General features: G+C 44.4%; 1 protein-coding gene across 1 annotated transcript; it reads left to right on the top strand.

Annotated features, from left to right (window-relative positions):
- The first annotated feature begins 2357 nt into the window (after nt 1-2357).
- On the top strand, nt 2358-22291 carry tle3a (TLE family member 3, transcriptional corepressor a). The gene is made up of 21 exons (XM_065957167.1): nt 2358-2849; nt 3362-3532; nt 4076-4176; nt 4381-4444; nt 5825-5869; nt 10049-10111; nt 10356-10430; nt 14624-14835; nt 16530-16541; nt 16846-16969; nt 17276-17326; nt 17420-17572; nt 18045-18177; nt 18288-18463; nt 18700-18773; nt 18943-19192; nt 19590-19837; nt 19968-20115; nt 20238-20388; nt 20591-20667; nt 20943-22291. Exons 2-21 carry the CDS (start codon nt 3509-3511, stop codon nt 21048-21050), a joined length of 2289 nt encoding a protein of 762 aa, XP_065813239.1. The 5' UTR covers nt 2358-2849; nt 3362-3508; the 3' UTR covers nt 21051-22291.
- The last annotated feature ends 1492 nt before the right edge of the window (nt 22292-23783 follow it).

The following is a 23783-nucleotide window of genomic DNA, read 5'->3' as shown; positions in this document are numbered from 1 at the left end:
AGGGCCCTCGTTTTCTGCCTCATGAACAGAAAAAGTAAGCCTGCATGAGAGAGAAAAATGGCCGAGTCATTTATTAACTCAGAGTCACATTAATGAGCCAATACTGTGTAATCTCCAAATGCGTTCATGATAAATCGCTCCAACAGGTCGTTGATCTTTGCCTTGTTCTGCGCCTTCAAAAACCCTGATTTCAAAAAGTGCCTTAGTGGAGTGTTTTTTTTCACAGAATGTGGAGTATGAAATTTGGACAATAACCAAAACAGTTCTTGTGATGTGAAGGAAGAAATCCTTCTCAAGAGCTTTATCTGATTTGGAAAGAGAGTTTCAGTTCAAAATGGCAGGAGTGAGGACAATCCCTGCTCTGTCAAGAATTAGAGCCACCTCTGCAAATAGGCCAGTGTGTAATGCCTGGGGGTGGGAGCTTCACTGCGGCTGGGGTTTCCGTGTAAATAAACAGTGTGGGGGTCTCAGTGGGCGGACAGACCCCTTACTCCCTGGGGTTTGGCCCGGCCTTTTGTTGCCTTTAATCCAAGCACTCTCTATTGAAAAGCATGAGGGGGTGCCTGGCTGAGATTAGCCCGCCGGCTCTTGTGTGTGCTTGAGTTTTTTTTTTTCTCACAGACTGCCTTCATACATTTGGAAATAACACAGTTATGCCACATCCTCAAGGTGGCTGACAAGAATGACAAGTAAGACGACTGCTGGGCAATCTCAGACCTTAACATGACAATATGACCTCAGCATTCCTGAAAAACCTCTCCTGTGAAGCAGCCACATTATACATGCTCAAAACTGAAACTCAAGTCATTCATTTGAATGCTTTTCATCAGGATGACTATAATGAGGCATGGTTTGTACAAGATCATTTGTGTAAAAACTACACGTCTTGTCTCTGACTCATTTAGCAACTCTGAGCATGTGTTATACATTAAAAAAGTCTTGAGATAATATAATTAGTCTGTTTTCCGCATCTGGTGTTGTCTTTCTATGTTTCACTGGCTTGTTATCACGGTCGAAAATTAACATTCAGAAGCTTATTTTGTATTCATCATTAATAAAACAAGAAATTAAGTGTTTTCTGTTTTTTTTTTTTACATCTTTTGATTGGAGCACCACATCCATCCATACATCATAACATCAGTATTAGGATGACACTCATGTCTTGTGTTTCGAACAGCTCGATTAGCCTTTCTGGTCAAGGTAAACAAGAGCCTTTAGCCTGCTCACTACATAGGCCCATATGTAAAGAAAAACTACAGGTTGTAATGTTACAACTGTTTGCATGCTTCCTTTCTTCCTTTGTTTAATGTAGGCTCTCATTACCACGTGGTGGTAACAGATTGTTTGAACTGGAGAGAAAAGCCATTCGAAGCTAATTAAGCAGCCATTCCAGGCTCTATTCACAGGCAGAGGACCGAGGAGCACAGGCATTTGTCAGCGCTTGACCCCGCGTGGTATTGATTGACAGCGCTGCCTCGTGAATGACAGGCTCGCCGCGGCTCAGCCAATGGGAAGCGGGCGAGTAAGTGCACCGCGCTCTCATTGGTGGACGGGCCTTAAAGCCGCAGAGGAAGACCCCACGTGGGGGCAGAGTTGATCCTTCAAAACAAGGCTGCTCTCAGACATGGCTGATGTTCATATCAGACAAAGGCAATCATCTCGCCTCCCCCCCCCCCCACCGCAGTGCAACTATTACACAAATGCTGATAGGGAGAGGTGCGCAGACGTGTTGTGAAAGAAGCGTGAGATATTTAAGGCATAAAAAAAAAAAAAATGTATGCCGAGTTAGCCAGGTCGCTTCAATTTTGAGGATATCGTCGATGGATTGGGCATTATAATGTGTCCTTCACGGTGTAGCGGGAGTTTAACCTGCACATTGGATACTTTCGATATTTCACAGCATATTGTTTCAGGTTTTATATCCGTCTTATACAGACAAGTTCACGTCTCACTTCTTTTTTTTTTCCTCGTGGGGGAAAAATCAAGACTTCTTGTTGTAAGCTATCTCAGTCACACCTCCCTCCCTCCCTCACTCCCCGTCCCCACTGGGTGGTGTTCTCACCCGAAAATTCATCAACTTTATTTCGGCTGCTAAAAAAAAAAAAAAAAAAAAAACCCTAATGAGAGGCGGATGTGGAATTTGTGCTGTCTCTGTCAAATTTGGATATCATCGTCGGCACATCAATGCCTGCTGCTGCTGCTGCTGTTGTTGTTGTACATGGTGGGACGGACGGATGATGCCTTGTGGATCAGCGGGATGATGTCATGTATCGTTGCACCCCCACGTGGGGGCCGTCGCTCTCCGATAGGCAGATGTGGCCGCACTCCTTCTGAGTAATCCGATTGGACAGATAGGCTCTTTCACGGCAGTTCAGTGCTGCTGCCTGTGTGTGGCAACCGGGGGTAAGCTGGACAACTGAAGGGAAATGCGAGATTGTGGAGAGAACCATGTTACGCTTTTAAAGAATCTCCAGCCTCTTCGAGTCGGAAGACAGATTTTTGGAAGCCGTGTTTATATACGTTTTCGCTCTCTCTCTCTCTTTTTTTTTTTTTTTTTGTTTTTTTTTTTTGGATTAACCTTCTCCAAAAAGGCGGACATTTCTCGGATGGTTCGCGGGGCAGAATAAAGTAGTTTAATCGAGCCCGACCGCATCAAATTTTCTCCCAACTACTCCCTCAGTGTGGCTTGGTTGCGCTCCGGAGAAAGAGAGAGAGAGAGAGGATGCTTGTTGAGATCTGCGTCCACCACGCTTACATGAGGAGGGATTCAACGCATGAATTATAGCCGACTCTGTTTCCTCTTTTAAAAAAAAAAAGAAGTCGGGCGGACGGCTGGGACGCACGCACGGGTATGTAGCCTGTGTTTGGTCGCCTATTTACAAGAACTGTTGATATTCTCTTTAGTTTTATTTCCTGTAGGGCGTAAGCTTGAGCGGCGCACCGTTTCCCATCGCTGTACGCGGAGTCAAACAGGAGGTGAAAGCAGCTGCTCTCGGCAACGTTGTTGGTCATTTGGCGAACATCGGTCAAAAAGAGGGCCACAAAACAGCGAATTTTTACGCAAACAATTGCGTTTCACTCAGCCAAAGTGGCTCCTTTTTTTATTTGTGTGTGTGTGTGTGTGTGTGTTTTCCATCAGTTTAAAAAGGGGAGATTTTGTTTCAGTGTATCGCTGACCACTGACCGAATAAGGTCATCAAAAAGACAGAAGCGCTGGACTTGTGCTGCTGTTTGACTCCAGATACATGCAACATAGTGAACTTGCTGTGCGCTCTAGGAAAACCTGCAAATAAGGCTGCACGCAATTGTTGTGTTTTTTCTCGCCTTCAGCCAGATTAAAACGCGTCATTTTCCAACACAGGATTTTCACGAACCCCCCCCTCCCTCCCTCTCTCCCCCTTCTACCCTCACCCCCTGTCTGCTGAGACTGGAGTGGCTGTGAGCACATTTCAACCATTTTGCCAAAGGACCTGCACACTGGAGACATAAACAAAGGATACATTACAAGATGTATCCACAAGGCCGGCATCCGGTAAGAAGCGCTTCCTCTACACTTCCAACAGCTTACATATTTATCTGACAGTGTTGACATGGATCCTGACTGTGCCGTTTCCCTCTGAAGTCTGCCACACACAAAAAAAAAAAAAAAGCGTTTTCCACTCTTCATGTAGCTCATCGAATTTCAATATTGCAATAGCCTACATTTATGCTACACAGACTCTGCACTTAGTGGTAAATGGATGCAGATGGTTTGCATGCCTGGAGATATTCACTCAGCTGTACACTAACATATGACTGTGCTGAGTAGGACAGCAGTTCACATCTGAAATTACATTTTCATTTTCGGTGTGAAAACCTATTCAAGTTGTGTTATTAGCTTCTGGAGGTGTGAAGCAGAGCCACCTCTTTGCTGTGGTAATGTCTTACTCACCAGTGCAGAGGAGATATTATCCTGAAAGTAGTCAGTAATGTGAGAACTATTCAGCTCCCGTCAGCACCGTGGGACACACAATGCAAGGAAAATGATGAATAAAGTTATTTTTTTCTGTGACTGGACTGATGTGATTTCTTTCAGGCTCCACATCAGCCTGGCCAGCCTGGCTTCAAATTCACTGTAGCAGAGTCTTGTGACAGGATTAAAGATGAATTTCAGTTCCTGCAAGCCCAGTATCACAGGTAATTATCACAAACACACCAACGTGTGGCAGCGAGTCGTCCACATTTCCCCTCCTTTTTTTTAAAAATGTAATGGTTTAGGCTAATATTTGGTTGTTGACTCTTGCTGGAAAGCAAAGCGACACTGCTGCCAATTGGTTAAGTGTCAGTGAGGTATGCAAGAAATGGAGATGCCTGAAATTGACACCTTGTCCTCTATTTTAGTCTAAAGGTGGAGTACGACAAACTGGCCAATGAGAAGACGGAGATGCAGCGCCACTATGTCATGGTAAGATTATGTTACAATAGGGAGCAATTATGGCTCCAAATTGCAAGGCTTGTTGAAGATGTAGTTGGGGTGGAGTGAGACGGGCTATTGTGATCACCTGTGTGGTGGTTAGGGCGGGTTGAGTGTCAGGTACAGGCCTGTGAAAGCCCCCCGGGGGGTTTGATGTAGCCGGTTGTTACTGCGAGCTCTTCCTGACAGGCGGGCAGTGGGCGGTTGTGGGCTGAGGCTCCATTATAGCGCGCCCCTGATCTCAAAGGGTCGACCGCAGCGCTGCCCTCTGTGCGTGCTGATCTGATTATTCTCCTAGGAGACTCCACGCTCACACATACGCATGGCCATAAATTAGCTGTGAGCTGATGGTGGAGGGCAGGAGTAGTCAGTCCGTGGGAAATGCACCACAGCAAACAAAATGGAGGCCGTGGAGCACATGCTGCAGTACACTGTGCACTGTATTAATGTTAGTTTCTGTTTGAACCCAAATTATTCGTTTTTATTCGAACTGTTGAAAAGCAGGTGTGCTATAGTATGACGCAGGGATTTAGCTGAGACGTGACGCAGTCAGAAGGTTTCCTCTGCGGTCAGGCCTCTGTTGTCCCAGGTAAACACATCGGGGTTGACTTGAACCAATACATGCGAGCTTCAGTTTAACATTCTTCTCACAGGAAAACAACATGTCAGCCTGACGGGAGGAGGTTAGGTAAACATGTAGGGAAGTATCCCACAGCCAGCACTGGGTGTCGGGTTGCGTTCCGGCTGTGGGGCTCTGATCTCAGACAGAATGGCTCTCTTGTTTGAGAGTAATTTTCGAAGAAGCTAATGGACTGAATAATGCATTGGCCTCATCAAATACAGGCTGACTGGAAAGCCATTTCTGCCCTGGCTGCCACTTGTGGGCTCCACGGATTACATTTCAGCCAAGACAGACCGAGCTGGCCTGATATATCAAGAGTGTTGAGCAATTGCGTTACGCTAAGTAAACAGACATCCTGGAGATCTGAGGGATGAAGGTGGGCGATCAATAAATCTGACCCCTTCTTCTCTTTGCCCGCTCTATAAACAACCAAATATCGATTTATTGGCTATTCGCTGTCAGCAGCTCAATGAACTCCTTTTTTGTCTTTTCTTAGTTTATCACGCTTCAAAATGGTCAAAACCATTGGATGATGTAATCAGTGTTGTAACCAGAAAAAAAACCAAATGATTTGAAGTAGCCTATGTAAGTTGCATTGACCACATTATTATGTGTGTAGAAATAAAAACCAAAGGCACGTGTATGAGAGTTACTGCCTACATACAGTAAATGTTAGCACAGCTTGCTTGTTCATCCGACTTCTTCTTTCTTGTTCATTAACACAACAAATTGTTTTGCCTTCCTTTCAGTATTACGAGATGTCCTACGGGCTGAACATAGAGATGCACAAACAGGTAGGTGCCGTCATGTTCATCATATTTTGCAGCTCAGTGGTTTCTCACAGTGTCAGGGGATGTGAGACCCAGGGGGAGCTGCTCATAGACTGTGTACTGAGCAGCGCTAATAGGCTGTAAACACACGGATCTACTGCACACAAACAAGGCAGAACAACTGCAAACTTGTACCACCGCATGCACAAATTGCTGCGACTCTTTTTGTGTGTTAAATTTACCACTGGTGTAAGCCATGGATTAGTCTCAGCCTTGTGATAAGATTAAAAGTAGACTTTGGCAGGCTCAGCCTTTGACTTAATGATTAAAGGGAGAGGATTGCTGATGGGTCAGTATTTCTTCTTAAGATGAATCGTAATCAGAGGACCGGGGCAAAAGTCCTTTGGTCACTGATTGTGCGTTTATCTTCATCAAAAAGATCCTATCTGCTATTGCTCCACAGATCAATCACACTGATGATTAAGATTGAGATAAAGATTGTATGAATGAGTAACCCAGAGATTCCCATGCATGCTGCTCTTAAACCAGTTGGGCTGTCCCCTCTCCTACCACAGCTCGGCTTGGTTAATGATGATAATGGCAGCGCGGCGGCTTGGTGCGGTGGGGTGATCCATCAGCGACCAGGGTAGTGTGTCACACTGCCACATGTCTGTCAGGGCTCGAGCTGCTCTGATAGCTTCTGTCAGGCACTTATCGCCAACCAGAAGAAAGAGGAGGGGGGATGGGAGCCAGAGAGACACGTAGGAGAATAGAGCTGGGGGGGTGGGGGTCGACAGCTCGGCTCTGTGTAAACAGGTTAATCGACTGATCCATTTTAGCGCCTGACTTTTATCAGGAACCTCAACAGAGCTGATGGAAGTGCCTGAATAATTCATCAGTGGGGCCCTAACCTGCTGAACGGCGTGTTTGTGAGCAAACAGTGTGGGCCCCGTCCAAGCAGCTCCCCAGCTTACAGCTCTGGTGGAAGAGTAGGAGGAGAAGAGGGGAGTGGTTAACAGGCAGGGTTGGGATGGATTATTGGATGCACATAGGCATATTATTTTCCCTGCCAGAAGATTCATTCCACGGTTAGGTGATCCATTCCTGTAACTGTGCCTTTTTCATTACTGTGCAGGAGAATAATTCAGATTTCAGAATGCACACACTGGAACAGCTCTGACTGGCATGACAGCATTTCATCTGATCCCTCTCTCATTGTTTGTAGATTTAAAAAAAAAAAAAAAAAAGCTAATTTCTACTGTGTGATGTCAGCCATTAATTACTATCATCCAGAGTTTGTCTTCAATATCATGCGGGTGTTAGGTATAGTCTTAACACAAGAAGAAACTGTGGCTGTGAAAGGCACTTGCTAAGTAGCGAACAATCTGTCATACACGGAGCCAAAGAAAACTTTGTCAGCCAGCAGATTGCAGTGTTCATTTTTTAAAGAGGTGTGCAGTGACGTGTGGTTAAAGAAACTGTGGCTCTCCAAGCCATCAGTGCTCCCACATCACCATTCTGTCATGTCGGACTGGACTAGAGGGTAATGATTACTGGTTGTTGACTCCTGGGTTTCAGGTCCATTTACAAAAACCAGAAAGCTAGTATTTTATAATGAAGAAGGCTTTGATGTTCTTTTTTTTTTTTTTTTTTTTTTTTCTGTCCTGGAGAGTTTATTGTTTTAAGATCACTTAGACTCTGAAAAGCACCTGACTGCTGCGGCTCACAAAGTTAATTACAGTCGTGACTCATGCGTTGATTTTGGCAGACTTGTGGCCTTGCTGGGATCAATACAGACAATTTAAAATGTCAATTAGAAATGTATTCTGGACTTTCCTCACATTAACGAGGACTCTCAGGTTTTGTGAAACATCTCAGAATAGTAAAAAAAAAAACTGCCTCATTTTCTAGCTTTGATGAGCCTCAAGTGAAGTGCTAGTCTAATTTCCGTACACTACAAAATCTGGAAATAGGCAATGCTACCATCTTGGACAAATTGCAGGCCCTCTAAATCAGACAAGTCAAGTGTTATTTAGACAGATCATGTGACCAACACTGCTAGTGGTTTCTCCCTCTGTATTTAATACTCATCAGTGTCTCGACTCCATTTTTCCCCAATGCTGATAGCAACAGGCGAGTGAATACCTTTCCGCACGCCATTGACAAGCGAGCCTGAGAGTGCTCTTAAAGTGGTGCTACACAGGTCCGAGTACCTGTAATTGTGTAGCAGCAGCGCAAAGCTGGCCTCTCGAGGGCCGAGCTGTCATCTACTTAAAGTGACAACAGCCCCATTTTTATCTGCTGGCAGAACCGGGGAGGGGAAGAAAAAAAAATCCTGCTAGCACTGCACTGTATCTATTTTGACAGCACTGGCAAGCCGAGTTGATGCCTTTTCCGTGCATTTGCATGTTGTGTGGTGAGAGTGTAGAGGCTGCCAGTTGTTTAGGGCACAGCGGATCAGCCACCTCCTGACCTCTCTCAGCCAGCTGTCACCATGACACTAAGCTACAGAGGAGTGGACTGTGCGCTCAAGGCCTTTTCACAAATCCTGTCAAATGTTCGACTGCTATTGACATGGCTTATCTCTACAAACATGGATTATACAGGCTCTGTAGCTTTTCAACCATTTCTAAGGGCGTTCTTGAGCCCTTGCTAGAGCACTTACTACATTGTATTAATACTAATGCCCATAAAACCTTTATCTAACCCTCTAGTGCTTTATTGGTTGTAGGTCACATTTATAGTGTGTGAGAGGGGATTGGAGTTCAGTGTCTGCAGACGGTAATCAAGTCATTATAAGCAGTATCTCCTGGACTATTGTACTTTGTATTATACACGTTGCCATATATTTGTTTCACGTTATTGCCTCTGATCCTAGGGCTTTACTTTGTTTCATGTGATATTTCATCTTGGGCTTGTTGTTTGTCCTGCTGGCTCGTTCGGGTAAGTGGCTGTCCATGTTGCAGCTTGGGTCAGCAGGTCTTGTTCTGTTGGACATTACTCTCCAATCTCTCTGGCTCTGCTCAGAGGTAATACATCTGGCTGCCAAAACTGCCTGGCATTTCTGCCATGTGTAATAAATAAGCTGGCGGTCTGCAAAGTACATTGTGTGTGCTGCTCCAAATGAAAAATCTGAGAAAATCCCTGTGATGTGTTTGTGTTCCGCAGTGGCCTTGGGTTGAACTGCAGCTCATAAATTCCATAGATGATGGAGCTTTGGCACTGTTATTTTTCTGCTCCCAGCGCAGACGTTCAACCTGAGAATCTCATCTCCCACCCCTGGAAGAAGAAGGAGGCAGAACAAGCCGGCTGTGCGGCGTTTTTATAGGGGGAGGGAGCACACACACACCTTTTCCCGTTGCTCCTTTTTTTTTTTACCCATGATTCATTTGCTACGTTCATGTGATCGACAGGCTGAAAATTCAATTTAATGACCTGCCTCTAAGCACGTAATATGATTTTAAAACCCTGTTACGGTCAAGCAGAGGTGCCATTTGCATAATGATCCTAGCAAGATAGGGTTGTAGCCGTTGCCATGGCAGTTGGTAGACAAGCGGAAGAATGGAGCCAGAGCTGTGCGGGTGGATGTGAGGTTGGGAGGGCGGAGGGCTAGACAGCTTAGTGCAGTTAGAAAATGGACAAGGCTTTGGTCTTGGGAAGGCAAAGCTCCAACACACTGCATGCTGGAAGCTGTCTTCTAATGGTATTGATCACAGATTTTAAGGTGCTCTTGAGGTCATTATGGTTTGTAAACTTTGCTCACTCTGCATTTCTAACGCTTAATGTAAACCGCCTGCACTGTCGCATGTAAGTAAACAGTGCAGTCTGGTTTGTGGACCTCACTTCCTGGGGTGTGGTTGTGTGGTTTAGCGCCGAGGTTAACTGCAGGACAGCACTGTTGGAGATGAGGGGAAGGAGGGCAGAGTTAGAGAGGATCCTCTCAGCACAGCAGCACTCTGCCTGCTCATATCCGTTTAGCATGGAGTGCACTCTCAGCACAGCTGTGCTCCATCCCCCTGGGCTCTCCTAATGTTTTAAATATTTCAAATGTCAATATCACGCTGTTTAGAGGATGTTGAGTCAAGCAGTTCTGATTGCCGCAGTAATTGACTTAATCGGTGTAAACATTAAAGGCGGGGTTAGCTGAAGTCACTGTTTGTTTCATACTTTATCGTCTCATTTTGCTTCTCTTTTGTTTTGCAGACTGAGATTGCCAAACGGCTCAACGCAATTTTAGCTCAAATTATGCCTTTCCTGTCTCAAGAGGTAAGTTTTGAATGCAGCGAACATTGTCACTATTCATAAAAGCCACCTATTTCCTGAATTAAAAGACACTGCTTAAAGTCATATGTCAGGTTAAGCAATTTTGAGTAATTTTTTTTTTGGCCCTCTCTTTAAAAGTTTGAAGCAGTGCTTGGGGGGGGGGAGATGTGAAATGTAATATAATTAGAAGTGATGTGTGATAGATGTTGGCATGCCTCACTCATTGTCTGTAAATGTCTCCCCACAGCACCAGCAGCAGGTTGCTCAGGCAGTGGAGAGGGCTAAGCAGGTTACTATGACCGAGCTGAATGCTATCATCGGGGTACGTGGACTTCCCAATCTGCCTCTCACCGTGTGTATACCCCCTTTTTATTCCTTTATTTGACCTTGATTAGGGACTAACCTGCACATAAGATGATCACTAGTTAGAAATCATGCTTTTCCATGTCTTACTCTTGCACCAACTAGTCTGAACTGTTAATTGATTACAATGTAATACACCACCTATGAAGTTTAATTAGCATCTTCTTGACTCGTAAATATTTCCTCACATATAGCACTTTATTCTCCACCGCTACATTCAAACTATATGCACAGCAAATACGGCTCCAGAGAGCTGGTCTTTTGCTCCCGCTTTGGTCTCTTTGGCATCTTCACTGCCTTGTTGTGTGTTTATAAATGTAAGCTTGAGAGCTCTTGAGATCCCCTTTGCAGCTTGTATTGCTTTAATTGGCTAAGGTTTTAACGAGGAGCCTCATCCCTCATGCTGACCTGGATAGCTGTGGGAATTAAAAGGCTGAGGGTGAGCAGAACGCAGCCTAGCCGTGCTGCGAGCTAGCCGATACAGTACGGACAGCAGACGGCTATCAGAGCTCTGCAGCACACTTCTCTTTGCTCACCACCACAGCACTGCGCTTTAGTATATGGTGTTCATGCCTGCTTCAAAACACCATCCGCTCATTTATCAACTGTGGTCATCCTGCCCTCATAAAGCTGAACTGATGGGGTGTCACCCTCGGTGCAGCACTGAGGCTATCAGTGATCTTAATTCTACAGTTGAATCTTGCAGAGCCTTTAGCGTGCCTAAGAGCAAGGACCTAAAGGCTGACTTTATTGGAATTCAATTAATGGCCCCTTGGTGACCTTTTGTTCCAGGATAATTGAACAGAATTTGTCTGAGTAGGTGTCTTACAAATGGATGGAGAGTAGTTTTCCCCATATGTTGACTGGAACAGCTGCTGTATTAATCTTTCATCAAAGCGGATGCATGCAGCAGTCGTCCTTAAGCAAAGCTGGTTTCATGTGTTGGTTCTTCAGGTGCATGTGTTTTCACGATACAATATTTGATTCTTGTGGTGCCTTTACATTTCTAGCTTTCGTCTTTTCAGTGTTGCTCTCTGTTAAAAGTAAGAAGCATTATGATGGACAGTTTTAGTGGGAAGAAACTAAAGCATAAGAAGTTGAGTCCCAACCAGCCTTATGATAATTGGAAAATTGGAGCCAAAGAGTAGCAGCATTCGGAAATATAAGTTTGAATGTTAACTTTGAGAGGGCTCTTGACATGGGCCATACTTTGTTGTTAGGTCCATGTTTTATGTTAAATATTTTTCCTTGAATGGAAACATGTATTTATTTTTCCACATGTATGACTGGGTTCAGTAACAAATGTGCCCACCTTTATTTCATTGAGCATATTTGACAATCAAGGCCAAATTTGTATCGTCGTGGTGATGAAAAATGAGGGGTTTTGTGTGTACATGTAAGGGGGACTTTGTAATGCAGATTAATTTATACCCAGTTCTGGAAACAATAAAAAATGCAAGTCTGGTGAAGAGGAGTTATTTGAAAAATATTGGACAAGCCATTCATGACTTTTGTATTACGCTCTCTTTTTGGTATCAGCCTGTTTTAAGAGACTGTTAGGTCTCCACCAAAGTCACTCTGGGTGGTCATGTCAGAGGAGGTGGAAATGTAGCTACTCTATGTTTTACGAATGCCTGTCCATTAGTTATTCATCGAGGAGAAGCTCAGTAGGCATGCCAAAATCCTCATGCATATTGTAAAGCAAGGTGGGGTGAAAGAGCGTGCCAGGCAGACAGGCAGTATCCTGGAGCCAGCTGCATGCCTTATTGATGGGGCTGAGGGCCATTAATAGGATGCATCTAGGGCATCTGCTTGCGTGGAGATGAACCTGACAGGTGGTGCTTCCTGTTTGAATAGATAAAGCACAAAAATTAAAAAAAAAAAGTCAGCCAAGATGTAGTTCAGATAACACCACCTTTGTCCCAGTGAGTGAGAGAGTTTTCTTTGAGCAGTCGGGTTTGGTTCAGTACAGTTTGGTACGGTAAACCCAGAACTTGCTTGCGTTTCCACAGACAACCATACCCTTATTTGGTAAGCCGAGTGTAAGCCAGATGACATCATAGCAGCTCAACACAGTGTAGCCCCCTGTTAATTAAGTTAAATGTTCAAGTAGAACAGGGGCACGGTAAACAAGGGACCCTTTAGGGTGGGATTGGTACCCATGGCACCCCAACAGAAGGGTTCCAAAAAAGGAGGACGGTACGGCTCCCTTATTTTGGTACCATTCCCAACTTTTGACGGTGGAAACGCCAATAAATGGGTTCCATACTGAACTGAACCGGACTGCTTGGTGGAAACGTGGCTTTTGTAACCCAACCATTTAAAACATAAGATGATTGAGATGCAAAGCGGTAGCAGTGCCTTTTTTTTAATTTTTTTTTTTAATGCACTTAGTGTGTGCACACATCTGGGCTTGAAGGGCTTGTACACGTTTCCTTTTCAAGTGCTATGCTTTTCAGTATAGTAGTTGGTGTACTGAGTACACTAGAGACCACTATAATACATTTGCTTGATTTGCCTTTTGTGTGTTTTTTTTAAGTACGTACACTCTAAAAAAAAAAAAAAAAAGGGGCAAAGAGTGGGTCTTTATCTTAGAATATTAAGTTAGAGGAAATAGGCCAGACTCCTTTCTTTATTTATTATTGTCTTCATTTATGGCCCTCTAATGAGGGCTCTCGCTGATCAACCATGCATATTACCCATCAGTGCCTCATTAAACACAATGAGCAAGGATGGCTCTCCCCTGCCAATGAACTGGCTCCTTAATTTCCCTCATGGACACAATACTATAACACACTCGCACTCTCTCTCCCTCTCTGTCCCTGTGTGTCCTCGTACCATTTTGTAATTGGATTGACATCTGTCCTATAGAGCTAAGGAAAAGGTTGCAAGTTAAAAACCTTAGATTTTTCCGATCCCGTATTCTCTACCTTCAGGGCAGATATACATCAGACGGCAAAGGCAATTAAAAAGTCCCTCCAGGTATGATTTCTAAGGACACATTTAAAAAAAAATATCTGCCAGTTGATGAATCTGTTTAAAAAAAGAGAGATGAAGACATTTAAAGCATGTTCCTACTGAGTTAATGTATGTTTTCCATGTTAGTCTGGGTCACCTCATTGTTCTATGCGTCATACCAGCTACCCAGTCATTACAAAGTGGCCGTAGTTGTTCTCTGATTGAAGTGGGCCTTTTAAAAGAAAGGAGATGCATGCTGTAACAGCAGCTGAATTATTCAGCTGGCTCGTAGACGGGTAATAAATTGCTGATGTTTTTATTGGTGTCTCAGCTAAGTATTATTTAACCTTGCTTTAAACTGCTTACTTCAATGCTGAGTGCCTTTTAACTCCCATCCATTTCCCTGTGCCTTTCAAATATTGATGGTGAATATTGGAGGGTTGACTGAGTGCCAGCATGGGACCCCTGGTCCTGGCTCCCGCAGCAGTCTTCCAGACGTGCATACACACACATACACACACTGAAATACTCAGAGTGAGAGGGAAGGAGTGCCAACTTCGGGCACTTAGTGTTACATCGGTCTCTTAAAGTTTGGGTGTGCAAATGATTCATGTTCTGTTAATCCAGGAACATGAATAGTAAATAGACACTGGTCGTGTTTTTGAAGAGTTTAAAAAGCAGGTAGTTGTTTAGCCCACAGGCTCACAGATTCCTGCTCAGCTTCATGATCCTTATGAGGATTGCTTAACTCGCCTATGGCAGCAGTGCTGTGGTCCTGCAGTGTGAAATGTGCTAGTTTACCTGATGAGAAATTATTTCCAGTCCATCTGTGGTGTGTGTCAAACTTTGCTCTGCTGTTTCATAATTTTTTTTAAAGCTAATCATGCAGCTGTAACTCTGTGTGAGTGAATGCCTGCAGGCCCTGCGTGTTCTGCATTAGACAAGTTGAGCAGTTGATCGTTAGTCATAACTTCTTTCCTCCTCAGCAAAGATGTAGGGCTTATGCCACTTTGGCCATGATTTAGAAATAGCACGGACGGGGAAATTGCTGTCTGATCCTGACAGTAATAGATGTGTCGATGTGCTAATATCATCCAGGGTTTAACTGATCAGCATCATGTTTAGTGTGTGGTTTCTCCTTGCCCTATCTCTATGACCCACTCGGTGTCTGTCTGTCTTCTTGTCTACTTACAGCAGCAACAGCTCCAGGCGCAGCACCTCTCCCACTCTGCTCACGGCCCTCCGATCCAGCTCCCACCTCATCCCTCAGGCCTGCAGCCGCCCGGCATCCCCCCTGTGACCGGCTCTGGATCAGGCCTGCTGGCACTAGGGGCCCTGGGCAGTCAAGCACACCTCCCAGTGAAGGACGAGAAGAACCACCACGATCTGGAGCACAGAGGTGAGGAGTTGAGCTCGGGCATATCGCTGCTTAGCAGGTTTATTTAGAAGAACTGACACATATATTAATTTAACATTATTGCATAGAGGTAAAACCAATTTAGTGCAGCATGCTTGTCACTCTCTAAAGCAGAATGGTAGGGCCCTTAGGTGAGGAGCTCATCCTGTCTGTTCACATTCTGTCTGGGTAATGAGCTGGTACATTCCCAGCCTATGACTGCATAAGCTATTCAACAGCTCCAACACTCGGCGATAAAAGGGGCCCTGTGCCCTGCAGTTGATTCTCACACGTTCAGCCAGAAGCATCTGTTATGATATGCTAACTGACTTGTTTTTTTCCCTTTGCGCCACTTGGTTTCATCATCACCTTGACCGCCATTGTAACGTCTGGGACACAGAGAGCACGGTGAGTGTCCAAACCCACAGCTGTTTTCGTTGCACTGTTTGTTGGTTTAATGAATCATTATCGTCTCAACTGCAAAAGTCAGGTGGAAAAAAAAATCCTGTTAACAGCATGCCACTGCTGATTTCATGCACTGTTGTAATCTGCTTTCAATAAAATGATTAATTGGAAATGAGGTTTGGAATATAAGTCCTGTGCTTTTAATCCAGAAGGGAAATGACTGGTATCATGCTGGAGAGATTAGAAGCCTTGTAATTTCATCACAATTAAAGAAAGACCTGGACTTCCCCTTCTTAAAGGATTTATTTGATCCCTTCTACTGTCTCCCTTGTTTACCAGCTCACTCATTCTCCTCCTTGGCATGTGATGAATATTTATGAACACAAATGGAGAATTGTTTTTCTTTCTCTTTCTCTCCACCCCGTCTGGCTGAAGCTGCTAAAGCATTTTATTTGAATGGCTGCGATCTCTGATGGCTTGTGATGGGCCTGTGAGATTGTGTTTCTGCCGGCTGAATGGGTGCAGTCATGTCTGAAGAAATGGAACTCCTGGGGCGATTAGCAGGACTGTTTTGTTTCTGTGCTCTTGTCCCAGGTCATCTGATAGCAGAGTGGTGACTTTGGTTAATGAGTCACGCTAAGCATCTCTTTAAAGGTCAGCCATTATGCAGACAGTGGCCCTTTGCCCAGACTGCTAGTCCATCGGCCATTGTTCGCTTCCTTGGGCTGCCACCGATTTAGTCCATGTCGTTGCTTTGGTCTTCAGAGGAAAGGGACAGAGCGAATCAGAGGGACTTGGCAGTTTATAGGCTGATGGCAAACTACTGTGAAAGAAGCTGGACACCTGCCTAGTTCCTCCCATTCTGTTGGTGTTTGGAGTGAGCTGTCCCAGCTTGTGTGGGCAGGCGTGCTCCATGAAGAAGCACCAGTCAGTCCCACGCTGCTGTGCCCACTGGCAGGATATAGATTCTCTTTCTTTATCAGAGCTCAAAGCCTGAGTTGACATGGTGCCCGAACACTTTGCACTGCGGCAATCAATGCCCGATGCCTACAAATACAGTCTCTCTCTTTCTCTCTCTCTCTCTCTCTTTCTCTTTCTTTCTGTGTCTCTCCTCCTCCTCCTCCTCCTCCTCCTCCTCTCTCTCTCTTTCTGTGTCTCTCCTCCTCCTTCTCTCTCTCTTTCTCTATCTCTTTCTCTTGCGCTTAGCCTGACAGACTCTGGAGAAAAGGCCCTCTGTTCAGCCACAACACACTGCTCATGTCCCTGTGAGGCTGTTTGTTGTCCAGTTATGAGGAGGAGGGAGCCCAGCACAGAAAACAAGCCCTCATCCTTTCAGTTCAGATAATGGGCCATTCTGTTGTTTGGCCAGGCACAGGCCTGTGTGTGAGATCGGGCTTGGCTGGTGTCAGGGTACTGCTTGGAGTGGGCCCGCAGCTGCATTTTAAGAGTGTGCTGCATCCATAACGTGAATGAGGCGCTTTTAGTATTTGGATTGGCTCAGTGTGTTCTCTGTGAATTTGTAACTGATGAATGACTGTGTGTTTTTTGTTGTTGTTGTTGTTGTGCGATTGCAGACAAAATGATGAGAAAAGTGTTTTTGGATTTTCTCTTTGCAGAATAACTCCATATCCCCATCGGAAAGCTTACGCACAGCCAGTGAGAAGCACCGCAGCTCCTCTGACTACAGTTTGGACTCTAAAAAACGCAAAGTGGAGGAGAAAGACAGCATGAGCAGATATGTAAGTCTGCAAAGGAAATGTTTGGTATTTCATAAAATATACTTCATCACTTTTCTTGCTGAAAATATGATAAGAAAGTAGATAGCACTCCCTTGTGCCAATTGAATGTTTAGCTACAACCAGGATTTGGTTAACTTAGGGAAACTGCTATCCTGGCTCCGTCTAAAGGTTGAAAACCACCATTTTATATTCCAAAATGTTTAAGTAATACGTGGTTTCAGATGTATTTTACACAGTTTTTTTTTTTTTTTAAAGAAAAGAAAAAAATCTTTGTGAAGGTGTCTTATTTGCCAATTATCTCTACAGGACAGTGATGGAGAGAAAAGTGATGACCTGGTCGTGGACGTGTCTAATGAGGTGAGCAGAGCAGCAGCTTCTAGTAAATGGCGTATTGATGCGAGCTAAGATGAAGCTTTTACGTGAGCGTTGAAACTTTCTGCATTTCTCCAGGATCCTGCCACTCCACGCGCTAGCCCCGTACACTCGCCGCCTGAAAATGGCATAGACAAGCCTCGGCCGCCAAAGAAGGACACGCCCAATAGCCCAGCATCAGTGGCATCCTCTGGAAGCACTCCATCCTCCAAAACCAAGGAGCTCAGTCATGTAAGACACCAAGAGTTTGCAACAAACTAGGACAGAGAGGGTTTAAATGAGAATTGCAGAGAGAGAGAGAGCACAGGGATATGTGCAAATAAATCTGGGACGTTTTCTGCAGTGGATTAGGAATGGCTGTTGGTGCTCTAAGTGCATGACTAAACGTCAGGGATAATATTGTCCCGCATCAGGATCAGTCAGGTCTTCTCTGTTAATAGCTCAATGTATTTAACTATTCCAGGATGTTTCTCCCTCTGCCTCACTAAAAGATTAAAGCCAAAGCAGTAAGGGGATAAAAACAGCCCCATCTCCATTGTGGTCATAATAGGTTTTAGAATAAATAGCAGTTTATGGCTCTGCAGGACTATGAGGGTTGTCAGAATTAGATTGGATTAAGTTCAGTTTGCTCTCAAATTGTCAGTCTGCACAGTGCCTGCTTTCCCGGATTGTGATTGTGCTTGCTCTCTCGTTCCCTCGACAGAATGACAAATCCTCCACGCCTGGCCTCAAGTCCACCACCCCCACACCTCGCAATGATGCCCCCACCCCTGGCACGAGCTCCACTCCCGGGCTCAGACCCATCCTGGGCAAACCACCAGGCATGGAGGCTCTTGGTTGGTACCAGCCTTTTTCCTCTCTAACAACTGAGATAATCGTTTTTCCATCCTCTTCTTATGTACTGTTATATCACATACCAACATCCCCCTTCTGTCTCCCACTGTAGCAGCCCCAGCTTTGCGTACCCCTCTGTCCATCGCAGGCTCCTACCCGACCCCTTTTGCCATGATGGGTCATCATGAAATGAACGGAGGCCTGACTAGTCCTGGTGTGTATGCTGGTCTGCACATCTCCCCTCAGATGAGTGCCGCAGCAGCTGCAGCCTATGGACGCTCCCCAATGGTAACGCTCCATCCTGCCCTTTTTATTTAGCTTTCCATCAGCTTTTAGTTTAAAGTTATCTGACATTTAACAATACACTAATCAACCTTTTTACCAAGTTTGTTGAAAAGATCAATACCCTTCTCATATCTGTCTGTGAAAGTGTCCCAGGGGAAATTTAGACCTCCAGTGACTGCCATCAGATGTCATGAAATGATCATTTTTTTTTAAAAGGTTTCCATCTCCTCACTTTTTAGGGGTTTGATCCTCACACCCACATGAGAGCACCCGGCCTTCCAGCCAGCCTCACATCCATTTCTGGTGGCAAACCGTAAGCCTCTCACCATGTTTTTTTATAGTCATACATTTAATAATAATAACCTAATTTGTATAGCACATTAAAAACAAGGGTTTACAAAGTGCTTTGACAATTGTTCAGAATGTAAAAGCATTTTAAAGATATTAAACAGTTACACGTGCCTTTTTTTTCCCCCCATCAGGGCTTATTCCTTTCACGTCAGTGCAGACGGGCAGATGCAGCCTGTTCCCTTCCCCCCCGACGCCCTGATTGGCCCTGGTATCCCACGCCACGCCCGTCAGATCAACACGCTGAGCCACGGCGAGGTCGTTTGCGCTGTTACCATTAGCAACCCAACACGTCATGTCTACACTGGTGGCAAAGGTTGTGTCAAGATCTGGGACATTAGCCAACCGGGCAGCAAGAGCCCAGTGTCCCAACTGGACTGTCTGGTGAGAGCCGCTACATTTCATCTGTTAGGAACTTTTCTTTAGCCAGTTCTTTGTTTTTTTTCTTTTTCTTTTTTAAGGGACATGGAACTGTTTTCCAATAAATATCTGATAATCGTCTGTTAAATACAAGGAACACATATCTCACTGACAATATTACAGCTAATTCAATGGTACACAAATGGAGCCAATGCTTGGGTCAGTTTTTACATGAGAAAATAGTCATGAAGCTTATGATGAACATTATGTAAAGCTTGAAATCTTATTCAATCAGTGAAGGATTGGCAGAATCCAAAGTGTGGTTTTATTATGACAGAAGGGTTTTCATCTTCTTTCCTTAACTCTCTCTAGCTCTACTGCCTTAAACATGTATTGATCTGCGTTCTCCTCTCTGCAACAGAACAGGGATAACTACATCCGCTCCTGTAAGCTGCTGCCTGATGGCCGCACATTGATTGTTGGAGGCGAGGCCAGCACATTGACGATCTGGGATTTGGCCTCTCCGACACCCCGCATCAAGGCCGAGCTCACCTCCTCTGCCCCTGCATGCTACGCCTTGGCCATCAGCCCTGACGCCAAAGTCTGCTTCTCCTGCTGCAGCGATGGAAACATTGCCGTTTGGGACTTGCACAACCAGACTCTCGTTAGGTAGGGGGGAAAAAAAAAACTCTTATTCACTCTTGCGTGGGCTTTGGCTTCTTGACAGACTTGTGGTTGTGTGAGTCATTCTGAAAGTATAAGTCAATAATATTTGTTTGCCTTCTGACTTTGATTGTAGGCAGTTCCAGGGTCACACGGATGGTGCTAGCTGTATTGATATATCCCATGATGGCACTAAGCTGTGGACAGGCGGTCTTGACAACACTGTTCGCTCCTGGGATCTGAGGGAAGGTCGGCAGCTGCAACAGCATGACTTCACTTCACAGGTACGATCCTCTAACTCGCAACACATTGCTCAAATACACACTGATCCACAGATTTACTGAAGAGGGAGTATTCCCTTTAAGTTCCAGGACTGTCGGTAAACACTGCTTTGTCCCTTTTCTAGATCTTCTCTTTAGGCTACTGTCCAACTGGAGAATGGCTCGCTGTGGGCATGGAAAGCAGTAATGTGGAAGTGCTCCACCACTCAAAGCCTGACAAGTATCAGCTCCACCTGCACGAGAGCTGTGTCCTCTCCCTCAAGTTTGCTTATTGTGGTATGAAAACATACTTAATCAGAAATGTCTCACTACACCTAACCACAGCGCTTTCCTGTTTCTTAACGTGTAATAAATATAAACGGTTCTTTTTTTAAAGTCTTAATAACTATTTTGCTTTCAGGGTTAAATACATTAAAAATTCTTAATGTGTAGTATTGAAGTCCACGAGAGGCTGACTGTACTGTGGCTTTCTTCACAGGGAAATGGTTCGTGAGCACGGGGAAGGACAATCTGTTGAATGCATGGAGGACGCCTTATGGCGCCAGCATATTCCAGGTATGCAGATCAATACACTCTGTCTGTAGCCCGCACAAAGTTATGCACAGTTGGAAGGGCGCAGTGACCGCTGTCTGACAGTACTCTCCCATCGGTGAAAACTGAACCTGAATTATTGACCTGACATAGAAGTCTTTCTGAGCAGCATCAGGCAACAACTTGATGTCATTGTAATCTAATCGTAACCGTTAGTCAGCGAATTCTCTCCTCTTTACATCAAAGATGGTTGAAAATGTTAACTGCCCCCAAGACTAATATGTTTTTATCTTTCTCAGTCCAAGGAATCGTCTTCTGTCTTGAGCTGTGACATCTCGACGGACGACAAGTATATTGTGACAGGCTCGGGTGACAAGAAGGCTACCGTATATGAAGTGATCTATTAGAACAGAATGCTTTGGATCAGAGCATGCTCGTGCTCAGGAACAGTAGACACTTCCTCCATCTACCTTCCCTCACACAGACAGCATGGATGTTGCCTGGTGCCCCGGGGTGGATGGGCAGGAAGTTTGGCAGTGCCAGACTGAGCGAGATGTTGGTGACGTTGTGGCCCTGGATGCTGTAATCTTATGGCTCTGCCCTTCCTCACTCATACAACTAACACTTGTACAGCAAGTGCAGTTCCCTGAGACACTAAGAAGAAAGTAATGTCTTGCTGTTTTTCTGTTTGTTGGATATTTCTTTTTTATTCGTCCTTTTTAATGTGGAGATAAAGTTCCATGACACAACTAGAAGCAGCGCTTCGCTCTGGAGCTTCTCCTCGGAGGTCCTGTGAAAAGTGTACATAATGGAGTAATAAAAGGCCTTTTATAGATTTATATTTTGGTGTCCAGTTACGCTTGTGATGGTTCTTTCTTGTTTTCCCCATGATTTTATGTCCCCTCTGGGGATGGAAATTAGATTAGGACTTTGTAAAAGGATATTCTATTTCAGTTTTTCCTCCCCCTCTGTGTCGGTGTCCAGAATGACCTTTTTGGAAATCTAATTTGGATTTTTTTTTTACTGACAACAGCATTTTTTCTTCGCTATTTGCTGTAACACAGAACACAGGAACACAGACGTTCATCAGATGGATTTAAACAGTGGAGAATTCTGGAAAGGACCTTTTTTCTTCCGGACAGGCGGCAGGAGAAAATCATGTTTTCAACCCATTTCTATCCTCTGGACCTGTTCAGTAGATATTCATCTCTGAAAAAAAGACCTATCACACAGGACACTGGCTGCTTTCAGTGACCGTTAAACTGAAATCTTTCAACAGGAGGACTAAAGGATTTTTCTGAATAAGCAGCTGTGACCTGCGTTCAACCTGTTCTCTCAACTACACTCGGCAAAGTTTAGTCATCAGTCCAGGAGTTAATTATTTCCTCTCTGGTTTGACTCTGTGACTGATGTGCAAGATTTACATGGTTACTCATAAAGGTGGCAAAAAAAAGCCATCACCATTTCCAGTATGCTCAGTTTGCTTTCATAAATATTTCCTAATATTCAACAACGATCTTCTCATCGACAGGAATGGTCTCTGCATAAGCACACGTTAGCCTGTGTAGCATACATGATTCATCATCCCTGAGGATTGTACAGTTGGCAGTTGTTGATAAATCAATAAACTGTTTTTATATTTAAAAAATCTTGACTGAATTCCTACTGTGCTTGGGCCTTGCTACTGTTGCAGGTTTTTAAGGAATTATTTGGTATTTAAATATAAGCTCATTCACTTCCCTGCCAAGAGTTAGATGAGAAGATTGACACAAATCCTGTGACTCATGTTCAGTAAATATGAAGCTACATTCAGCAGCCAGTGAGCTTAGGTTTGCAGAAAGATGGAAAACGGGGAAATAACTTTCGCCTTGCCATGTTTCAAAGTAACAATATCTCCTATCAATGTCCTGGTTCATTAATTTAGGGGTTGCCTAGCAACAAGTTGTGATTACTATCCCACAGGAAGTGACTACCTCTGGCCAAGAAGTAGATTACAGCAGGGCTGGTTTTTGTTTTAAAGGCAAACTTGGAAGTTAGCATTACCTTTCAAAATAATGGATCCTTTGCACTTATTTTCAGGTTCTTCAATGCATTTGATGCACACAGGCCATCTGTGTTCTGATTAAACATTGAGGTATAATGTGTTGATCTGTAAGCTTTACATATTCATAAAAAGTTGCCAAGCAGCTTCCTCCTCTACATTATGCTAAGCTGAGTGTGCTAAATGGTGACTGTAGCCTGTAGCTTTACATCGACTTTAAATACAGTAGTGTCAATCTGGATTAACACAGCAAAAAAAAAATGTTTACACTTTCCTTAAATGTCAATCATTTGCTTGCTGTAAGTAAAGCAGATTTAGATTTATAAATGCGTATTGGATTTCATGCTACAACGGGACAGGGTTGAACCATAGACTGTAAACAATAGTGGACGAATCATGAGTGATGTCACCCCCTGGTTTCTGAAGGGCTGTTTTGGAAGCCTGTCCAACGCGGTTACAATATTGAAAATGCTGACTCAAGCTTTTGGTCAACCTAACGACAGGCGAAGAGCAGGAGCTGAGGCGGGCCTTAAGCCTCATGACCAACCGCTACAACGCTGTTGCTTGAAGTCAGATCTGTCACGCCCATCATTATGCGTACTCGTATCCTTTATTTAACCAAAATGGGTGAGTTATAAAATGTGTTGATGTGATGGGTGCTTGTTGGCTCAAATTCTAACCATGTATGGGTTCATGTAGAACTTAACTGCTACTGAGGGCAATGCTAACTTCTGATGCCCTTTGGTCTGGTTCTAGGTTTGGTTCACACTAACTTCCAGACTTGACAGTAAATGGATGTTCATTAGTAAATGGCTTCGAATGTGTCCAGATAGTGCCCAAATATTACCAGGTTTTTCATTAATATTAGAGAGATGAACTTCCAAATAGTGGTCAATGAGACCAACAGCTCTTTTTGTACGGTTGTTGTATCAATGTATTTTGGCAGCACTGAAACACACGGCCGTCTCAGAGTGATACAATGAGGCAGAGTTTTTATGTGGCCCCACTTCAGAATGCTGACGCAAACACTGCTCGAGCTCTTTGAGTGGTCTTTTGCTAGTTGAGTACTTTTGGGCAGGATGAGGTGAATGGCCCAGTC

Source organism: Labrus bergylta, chromosome 7 (assembly GCF_963930695.1).
Source record: "Labrus bergylta chromosome 7, fLabBer1.1, whole genome shotgun sequence".
Classification (NCBI taxonomy): Eukaryota; Metazoa; Chordata; class Actinopteri; order Labriformes; family Labridae; genus Labrus; species Labrus bergylta.
The sequence above is the reverse complement of the archived record's forward strand: the minus strand, read 5'-3'. Positions and strand labels throughout refer to the sequence as shown.